The 10264-nt window shown below is 36.8% G+C and overlaps 1 protein-coding gene across 2 annotated transcripts in view; it reads left to right on the top strand.

Moving 5' to 3' along the window:
- Positions 1-258: 258 nt before the first annotated feature.
- Positions 259-10264, top strand: part of WASHC4 (WASH complex subunit 4) — a 63543-nt gene continuing 53537 nt past the window's right edge. Inside the window, exons 1-6 of one of the 2 annotated variants that reach the window (XM_030938304.1) lie at positions 259-400; positions 3647-3786; positions 7011-7064; positions 7157-7222; positions 8235-8280; positions 8678-8745. In XM_030938304.1, coding sequence (XP_030794164.1) covers positions 340-400; positions 3647-3786; positions 7011-7064; positions 7157-7222; positions 8235-8280; positions 8678-8745 — 435 coding nt within the window. In that variant the 5' untranslated portion in view covers positions 259-339. Of the gene's footprint in view, positions 401-3646; positions 3787-7010; positions 7065-7156; positions 7223-8234; positions 8281-8677; positions 8746-10264 lie in introns of those variants that run through there. The other variant, XM_030938305.1, reaches the window with a different exon arrangement.

The following is a 10264-nucleotide window of genomic DNA, read 5'->3' as shown; positions in this document are numbered from 1 at the left end:
TGAGGAGTAAGTTTCCCAGGTATTAAAAATCGTCTAGAGAGAGCAGGGCGAAATTAGAGCGCCGAAGTGGCTTGAGAAGCACAGCGAACGGTGGCGAAGCCCAAGCCGGGTCGTAGTACGACCGCGGGCACTGCCTGCGCCACGGCTGCCGCCTTCGGCCACGGCGGAGGACTCGCTTTCCCAGCGGCCCCCGCGGTCGCAGGGGCAACGAGCTCGGCCGGCCCTCGCGAGCGGAGGCGGGGCCGGGGCCGGAAGTTACGTGCTGTGACAGTAGCTGGGGTGAGGCAGTTGTCGCCGCACGGGCGTTTTGGGGCTGTGTCTGTGGGAGGCGCCGGGGTGATGGCGGTGGAGACTCTGTCCCCGGACTGGGAGTTTGACCGCGTTGACGACGGCTCGCAGAGTAAGGGAGCAGCAGGGCGAGGGCTGCGGGTGGACGCTCCTCCGGCCCGCCGCTGTCCTGGGCAGCGCTCTGCGAGAGACGGCTGCACAGCCGTCTAGTGCGGGACACTTCAGAGCCCTTGGGGTGTGCGAGGGACGCGCTCCAGCGTTACTTTCGGGGTTGGGGTCCCAACCACGGCGGGTCAGGCTACCCGCTTAGGGCTCGGCGTATGAGGCGGGGGCTCTCTTGGGGAACCTGCAGTGCCCCGCGGGAAACGGCGTCCGCCTTCAGCTGCCCGGGGGCTTGGGCGGGGCGCGCCCGGGAGGCCCAGCGGCCTTGGGAGCCCAGGCTGCTTCTGTCTTTGGCCTCTTGGGGATTTCGCCAGACTCTCAGCGTTCAGCTCTGGAGGACGCTGATGTCTGGGTTCCTGTTTCGGTTTCCTGTTTTTCTTCTTTTCCTCCCAAATCAACTTTTGCAAGTTTGGGTGTCTTTCCCATTGCGTTGTTATAACCGTAGAAGGGAGCGAAAAAAGAACTTTTCACCCCGCGAAAATAAACACGTGAATGTCATTTTAACCTTTTCCAGGCCTTTTATATTATGCTAAGTGGTATTTTGCAGTGATTTTCTGTAGTTTCCATCACAGCTATAAAGGCTTCAAAAATTACAGCAAATCTTCACATTTTGCTTCACAAGATCAAATTTTCTGATTTTAACTTAGAAGTCCGTCCCGAAATAAATTCTGTTTTCTTGCAGTAAAATATTGGGGCCACATTAATTGTAGTGAAACTCTGCTTGAAGTAAATACAAGTTGGCAATCTGCTTCTTGTCTTTGGTGATAGTAATCTGTGTGAGTGATCTAAGATATCAGAGCATGCTGTTTGTGATTTTTTTTTCCTTATAGTTTTCCCAAAAGGTGGAACGTCGCTTTTAAAGATTACAGATGAATTTTGCTTAATTTTACAAAGAGAGACTAATGCCTGCAAAGTTAGATGAATTAGGTATTACAAGTCTCTCAGAGAAGAGTGAGCTACACCAGGATGGGTTGCAGTTTTTCACAAAACATTCTTGAGGTCAGGAGTTCAAGACGAGCCTGGCTAACGTGGTGAAACCCCGTCTCTACTAAAAATACAATAGCCTGGCGTGGTGGCGGTCACCTGTAATTCCAGCTACTTGGGAGGCTGAGGCAGCGGAATCACTTGAACCCGGGAGGCGGAGGTTGCAGTGAGCCGAGATAGCGCCATTGCACTCCAGTCTGGGTGACAGTAAGATATTAGCTCCTATGCAGCATAAAAATTAATCTTGGAGGTAATGACAAAATCTTTAATAATTTTTTTTGTGGAGAGGATTCTGTATTTATTGTTATAAAGTGAACTGTACCTTGTCATATATGAAGTTTTATGGACAAAGGTGACGAACTGGAATCTTCAAAAAAAATTGGAATAGAGTTATGTTAATTGGGTTTAAATGGTTCAGCCTGGAGTAGAATGATCTGAATCACTCAACAGATACTTTCTACAACCAGTGACTGTGCTAGATGTTAGGGATACAAAGATAAAACAAGGAATGCAGTCTATTGACAAAGATGAGCATGTTAAGTAGGTTTTTGGAACTTTTAAAAAATTACCAGGTAGTTATTAAGTTTTGTTAATTTAACTTTCACCAATTTTACAACCGTTTGTTATCAGCGAGGAACTTTTAATGTTATTTTAGGTTTTCTGTTGCCTGTTTGTGAAACCCTAAACATATTAAAGGAGTGATTTATTGGCGTGGTGTTTTTTTAGCATTGTCTTTTTTTTTTTTTTTTAAGAGAAGGTCTCACTCTGTCGCCCAGTGCAGTGGCATCGTCATGGCTCACTGCAGCCTCAACCTGCTGGGCTCTCGTGATCTTCCTACCTCAGCCTCCCTAGTAGCTGGCTGATTTTTTCTTTTTTAATTGGGGTAGAGACAAGGTTTCGCCATGTTGCCCAGGCTGTTCTTGAATTCCTGGGCTCAAGCCACCCACCCGCCTTGGCCTCCCAAAGTGTTAGGGTGAGCCACCATGCCCGGTCTAGCATTGTCTTTAAGAACTCATTTGCTGGCCCAATGCAGCTTTGGTCATTTCCCGTGTAGTTGAGAATAAGACAACTATTAGGGGTTCTGAAAATCTAGGCAGTTTTATATGTAAGCTGTAGGGAAGAGAACACCTCCTTATGCTTGGCTTTCATTAATTTTTGTTCTGTGAATCATATCTAGACTAATTGTTTTGCAAAATTGCCTAGATTAATGCTATAATAAGACAGAAACCTTAATGAACTAAATGGATTCACCGGATTTAGAACTTTATGTAGTTGAAGAATAAGGGAGAATGGGGGCTGGGTCTTTAATACAGCGTGAGTCAGAGCACACTTTATCTACTTGCTTCACATTGCTAATTTGAGGAGAGCAAATTTTTACCTTTTTTAGAAGACAAAGGTTGAATGAAGTTATATCCATAAAAGAAACTGAGTTGGAGTTGAATTTGTTACCTTTGGGAACAAGTAATGAATTTTTATGTGTAACGTGAAATACTTTCATGCATTTCGACGAATAGGCATCTTTTAAAATCCAGCTTGTTCCAGTGATTCCTTAAAGTTACCTATGAATGTGTTAATTCTGTGAAGAACAGCATAGTATTCTGTAGTTAAGCAGTGTTCTTTGCTGTTTTTTCCAACTTGATTATGACAGTTAAATAAGTTAACAGATATCTTGGTTAAATTTTAGACAGTATGGAAATAATATGCTCAATCAGATCTAAAACCTCCATTTAAAAATATTTAGGTGTATTATTAAACATTAGTGCATATAGAATTAAAAACTACATTTTTAAATGTTACTTCTGTGTCAGAATTTTTTTTTCACCTGCTTCAGGTCATGAATATTTGTTTTTGCAGAAAGGTTTTTTGTGACTAAAAGATAGAATCAGGACATTGAGTTGTTTAAGGCACTTTTCAAATTGGTTCAAAGCCCTCTATTATGGGGTAGATGGGCTGGTGACTTTTTCATAATATGTTAGGGTTTTAAGGTAGTGTCTTTATAATGGTAACATTTACTGCTTTTAAAGTTATTTCATGTATAGAGAAGATTGAAAGCTGAATTATTGTTTAACTTTGAAACTTTATTTTCAGGAAGTCCAGACATTCCGGAGTAATTATTAACAAGGCTTTGCGTGACTTTTGAGGTTATTTGAAGTAAATGTCCTGTAATTCATTACTTGTACTTATCACATACTGTTTTAAAATTTAAACTTAGAAATTCATGCCGAAGTCCAACTTAAGAATTACGGGAAATTTCTTGAGGAGTATACATCTCAACTGAGAAGAATTGAGGATGCTCTGGATGACTCAATTGGAGATGTTTGGGATTTCAATCTTGATCCTATAGCATTAAAGGTTTGATTTTTTAAAATATATGTATGTATTTTCTGGACATGGTATATCCTGAAAACATAATTTTTTAAAATGGAAAAAGTATTTGAAATCTAAGAACAAAATGAAAGTTGGAGAAAATTGTTGATTTCCTTTTCTCTAAGCCATGCAGTTGGTTTTTAAATGTGTGTGTGTTTTTTTAAGAATGACACAAACTCCAAGTCTTTTGAGCTTGCCTTTGATTTTCATTATTAAGAAAATAATGAGGGCTAGATAGAATATTCAGCCTTTGTTTTTTCTTAATTGAGGCTATTTTACATAGAGTGAAATGCACAGATACTCTTAATTTTGCCAAACACATGTAACTCATATCCCAATTAAGACAGAATATTTTCACCATTTCTGAAAAGTTCTCTCATGCTATATAGGAGATGTTAATATGTAATTTTTTTTTTTTTTTTTTTTTTTTTTTTTTTGAGACGGAGTCTCGCTCTGTGACCCAGGCTGGAGTGCAGTGGCCGGATCTCAGCTCACTGCAAGCTCCGCCTCCCGGGTTTACGCCATTCTCCTGCCTCAGCCTCCCAAGTAGCTGGGACTACAGGCGCCCGCCAACTCGCCCGGCTAGTTTTTTGTATTTTTTAGTAGAGACGGGGTTTCGCCGTGTTAGCTAGGTTGGTCTCGATCTCCTGACCTCGCGATCCACCCGTCTCGGCCTCCCAAAGTGCTGGGATTACAGGCTTGAGCCACCGCGCCCGGCCAATATGTAATTTTTTAATGTATAAAATACGTCACTCTTTCCATTTTGAAATACTTTTTATCTTTAAAATTAGTTTGTTACCACTTGAATAATAACGTACATTTTATTGAGCACTTATGTATTAGACACTGTCCTAAGTCACACACTGACTTTTTATAACAACTTTCTTGAGAGATAATTCATATATCATACAATTCACTCATTTAAATTGTATAATTCCATTATTTTTAGTGCAACCATCCCAACAGTCAACGTTAGAACATTCTCACGCCCCCGAAAAGAAATCATGTACTTTGGTAATCAACCCCCTAGTTCATGCCATGGCATACCTGCCCTAGGCAGCCACCAATCTGCTTTTTATCTCTGTTTGTCTCCTCTGTATACTTCATATAAATGAAATCATACAATGTGTACTCCTTTGTTGCTGGCTTCTTTAACTTAATGTTTTCAAGGCTCATCTGTGTTGTCACATGTTTTAGTACTTTCTCTTTTTGCTATTGCTGAATAATATTCCATTGTAAGGAATGGGTAACCACATTTTATTTATCCATTCATCAGTTGATAGACGTTGGAATTTTTCTACTATTTGGCTATTATGAATAATGCTGCTATGAGCATTTGGGTACATGGTTTTATGTAGACATATATATGTATATTATATATAAAATGTATATATACATTATGTGTATATTTTATACATATGTATATATGGGAGTGGAAATCCTGGATTATGTGGTAACTATGTTTAACTTTTTGAGGAGCTGCCAGAATGTTTTCCAATATGGCTATACCATTTTACATTACTACCAGCACTGCATGAGGGTTCCAGTTTTTCTATATCCTTGCCAGCTTTTATTGTCTTGATTATATTCTTCCTTGTGAATGTGATAGCTCATTGTGGTTTTGATTTGCATTTCTGATGGCCAGTAATGTTGAGCATCTTTTCATGTGCTTATGGCCATGTGTCTATTTTCTTTGGAGAAATGTGTGTTCACATCCTTTGCCCATTTTTAAATTGGGTTATCTTTTTAGTATTGCATTATAGGACAAGTATTGACTTTTAATTCCCACAACAATCCTATAAAGTAGATATAATGTCATCTGCATTTGTAAATGAGAAAACTCAGGCATAGAAAAGTTAAGTAACTTAGTCGAGTAAGTGACACATTTAGTTAAATGATGAATATTAGGCAGCTTGGCTCCAGAGCCTGTGCCTTTATCCAGTACCCTAAACTGCCTCACAAATACTTTATATATTTGTAAACTGAAATTACTTTCCTTTGACTTCTTTCTTGCAGGCTGGATAGACCTAGTCTTACTTTAAAAATCTTTCCCCCAAATTTGTAATTGTCTCTTTTTGTTCTTCAACACTTCTGTGAGAATCCTTGTATGTAAGTTATAGGAACTCTATGAGGAAACTGTCATTCTCAACCTGTACTGTCTCTGAGGGTAGTAAGTTTCATACCTCTGTCACTTGCCATACAGTAATACTTGCTGATTTTTTAAGGAGATGCTGTTCGGCTTTCTCGCCATTAAGTAATACTTGTTGATTTTTTAAAGACTTGCTCTTGGGCTTTAAGGGCCTCTTCTAGATAGGATTATAAAATCTGTTTTTTGTCTTAATTCTCAGATTTTATAAAAGGGTGAAATCATCTCTTAGTTTTTATCTTTCTCCTACAGAAGCATTCTAATCTTTCCAATTTTATTATCTGACAGACTCCGTCTCCCTAGTTGCTTTCTTTGAAACCTCTGTTTAAGTTCTATTATTGGGCAGTTGTTTAATTGTTTTTACTATACAAGGTTCTTAGTATTTTGGGAAAAACCACAAACTCTGATAAAATATCTGTAAACAAAAATTACAACCTAATGAGAAAGGGTGTATAATAACTTACTTGCATAAATAGTTAATTGTTAGTATGTAACCAGAAGGGAGATCTAAGATTTCACTTAATAAAGAGATCACATATAGTCGATGATCAGGAAGAGGTGGAAATTGAATGGGCTTTAGGAGTGAACTCCACACAGTATTTTAAGTGTTTCTGAGCATGGATTTATACAAGAAAATACATTTTTTCTGTCTTGTTTCATTCTTAATTTATTTTGACTCTTTAGTTACAATATCTTATTAAATTTGTGGCTGCATAGACAATTAAAAAATGATGAGAGGTTTTTCCCCATGATCATAACTAATGGAGTTTAATGATGTTACTGTTACCTTATTACCTTGCATTTTCTTGTACTGCACTCATAAGTAGCCACCTTATGCTCCATAGGACAACTAGAGTTGTCGCAGCATGATTGGGTCATGGTGGGCCATTTCTTATGTGTTGTCTAATGAGATTGTTTTGGATGAAGTAGTTGATATGGTGCTAATGTTGAGTACAGGATCTAACACAATTTAAGTCGAATAAAGCTAGTCTGAATTTGTGTATTTAAAATTTCGGTTATTTTTCAAATTGAAAAGAAATGTTCTTTTCCTTTGTTTCTGTAGCTTTTGCCTTATGAACAGTCTTCTCTTTTGGAACTCATAAAGACTGAAAACAAGGTACAGAATCCTAAATCTAAAAAGTTATTTAAAAAATGTTTTAGTTATCTGTTACAGTTTACTTTTTATTTTGTTTTTACTCATGAAACTAGGTCTTAAACAAAGTCATCACTGTTTATGCTGCACTTTGTTGTGAAATCAAGAAATTAAAATATGAGGTAATTATTTGAATTCTTGTCTTAAAACTTTAAAAACAGATCATTTAGAAGTAAGTATGTGTTTATATATGTACAGTGTGCAATAAATATTGAATGTTGAATGAATTATTTATTTAACATAATACTAATACTACCATTCATTGAGTACTTAGTATGTACAAAACGCCAGGCTAACACTAACCCTTATAGTAACCCCAGGAGGTAGGTGAGACATTGATGAGGAAACTGAGGCTTAAAGAGAGGGTTACTTGCATAACATCTTACTGGTAGTCAACAGTTTGAATCTAAGTTTACAAACCTCCAAAGTTTGTGTTACCTGTCATATATACTGGCTATCTAGAGAAAACGGATTTTTTTTTTTCTTAGAATGCATTTAGTTTTGTGTTTCCTTACCCAAGAACCGTTAAAAGCCTGGTAGAAGTTGTCAAACTTCATATTTTATTCTCTTGCTTTTTGATACCGTGTGGTTGCTCTTTATTTCCCATGAACTAATGGGAGGATGTGGGACAGTGAGGGTGGTCAGGTAAGATGAAGTAAAGGCTAAAGGAATCAGGATATCACTTTGAGTATCAGTAATATTTTTGTTACTCTAAAGATAAATTGAATTGCTTTATAAGCAGGTTTTGAATTTAAATGAATTTGAATTTAAATGAATTTGAATTTAAATTGAATTTAAATGAATTTGAATTTAAATGATGTAGCCCTCTGTTTATGACTGACTATACAGATCTAAGAGAACATAGGAGGGGGGAGGGGGGAGGGATTGCATTGGGAGTTATACCTGATATAAATGATGAATTGATGGGTGCTGACGAGTTGATGGGTGCAGCACACCAACATGGCATAAGTATACATATGTAACAAACCTGCACGTTATGCACATGTACCCTAGAACTTAAAGTATAATACAAAAAAATAAATAAATAAATAAATAAATAAATAAAAAGAGAGAACATAGGAATTTGGAAACAAAACAGTCTTTAAAATTATTTTAATTTTTTCTTAAAAACAGGCTGAAACTAAATTTTACAATGGTCTCTTGTTTTATGGAGAAGGAGGTAAGTTTAAAATTCAAAATTATAATGTGATGCCTTTTTGATATAGAAATGAACAAAAAGTTAACACAATTTTAGGACTACTATGATTATATAATAATGTGAGAAAATAGTGTCTTTTTTTGTTGGTATGTTTGGTAAACAAGTAAAAAATCTGATGAAGCAGCATCAAATTTGTGGTATCTTTGTACTTTATGAAGTATTATAGCTAGATGAGAATTTTCCTTGAATTCATTAAATAGTGAAGCAGATACTTCTAATTATTTGATTAATGATTGTCTCATTTTTCTATTAGTAAAAGATGTTCTGATGGGAAAAAACCGCTTTTCCCCCTTTTTTTGGTATTGATTGAGTTTAAATTTAAAAAATGAAATATACTTAATCATGTTGCCTTTTACAGCTACAAATGCCAGCATGGTGGAAGGTGATTGCCAAATTCAAATGGGGAGATTTATTTCATTCTTACAGGTAACTGATTTTTACTTTCTACTGAGCTTTTACTTTGAAAAGTTTGAGTAAATTACACAACATGTAAAAAGTTCTGAAACCTTCAAATACTAAAGATGGGTACTCTGAGGATAAGACACTTAATTAGCATTGGATTATAGTTTAGGAGAGCATAACTCCTAAAAGATTTCCAAATATTTTTAGAGGAAAAAGCTATCAAAATAAGATTCTTTGTATATATTCATTTATGGATGACTTGTCACCATGCCTTTTAAAATAATTTAAACTTTGTACCCACTGGAAAACACAAATTGTATCAGGAAAAGTTGTTAACGGAGAGGAGAGAATTAAGCTGTTACTATTACATGAGCAATGATGAAGTTGTTTAGAGCGGTAGCCCTGGGTGCTTCTCACAGCTTGTTTCAGTTTAGGTAGCTTTTCATCGCTGCCAGCTTTTAATGATTGTAGGTCCTTTGGTTTACTTTTATCAAAATAATAAAATAGCTTCTATTTCCTCCTCTCTTTATGATAAAAATAATGCATGTACAATGTGAAAAAGCAAAAATTGAAGCTAAAGAAAAAATACTCATAGTCCCACCTCCATTCTGGTTGTTGAGTACAAGATTTGATACATTTCATCAAATTAGGCATGCTAACATACTGTTCAAATCTTTTATATCTTTACTACTTTTTTTGATCTAATTGAGAGCATTTTGTTCATATTATGATGCGTGTTATTCAGGGTCCTGTCTAGAAAACTTCATGCAAAGTATTTCAAAAGATATAGTTTGGAGGATACAAAGTAGCAGATATGTAAGATGAATAAGTCTAGAGATGTAATGTACAGCATGAGGACTACAGGTAATAAAAGTACCATATATGGCATTCATGCTGAGTAGATTTTAGCTGCTTTTGCCACCAAAAAAGTGGGTTAGCTATGTGAGATGATGGATTTGTTCATGCACTTTACTATAGTAACCTTTTTATTATCGGTATGCATCCCATAACATGTTGTATACCTTAAATATATACAATAAAATTTATTTAAATAAGAAAAGAGGGGATTCAATATAGAGAATTGGTTACCCAGGAGCTGGAGGACAAAGAAAATAGTGAGGTCGTCCAAAGGAAATGGATACCTCCTTTACATCCAGGGAACAAAGAGGAAAAAGATTGGAATTGCCAGGATCTGGGAGCTTGGAGAAGAAGCCTCATAAAACTGATGCCCATGCCTCTGAGGAGGTGGCACTGCCTAGCTGCTGCTGGCTTCTTTTCCATCAAGGTGTCTAAAAAATGTAGTTGGTAAGGTCCCAGAAAATGTGGAAACTTTGCATTTTTCATTTTTAGGATATTTTATTCAGTGTGTACAAGTTTAGAATTGTTAATCATTCCTGGTAAATTGAATCTATTATCATCATTTGTGACCTTCCTTAGCTATGTTCATGATTACGTGTATATGATTATGTATATGTATTTTACATACATAGCAATTTACTAGACTGATGCTAATCAAGTCTGTTTTGTCTGATAATAATGCTGC

This window comes from Rhinopithecus roxellana, chromosome 10 (assembly GCF_007565055.1).
Source record: "Rhinopithecus roxellana isolate Shanxi Qingling chromosome 10, ASM756505v1, whole genome shotgun sequence".
Classification (NCBI taxonomy): domain Eukaryota; kingdom Metazoa; phylum Chordata; class Mammalia; order Primates; family Cercopithecidae; genus Rhinopithecus; species Rhinopithecus roxellana.
Note: the sequence above shows the minus strand (reverse complement) of the source record. Positions and strands in the feature narration are given on the sequence as shown.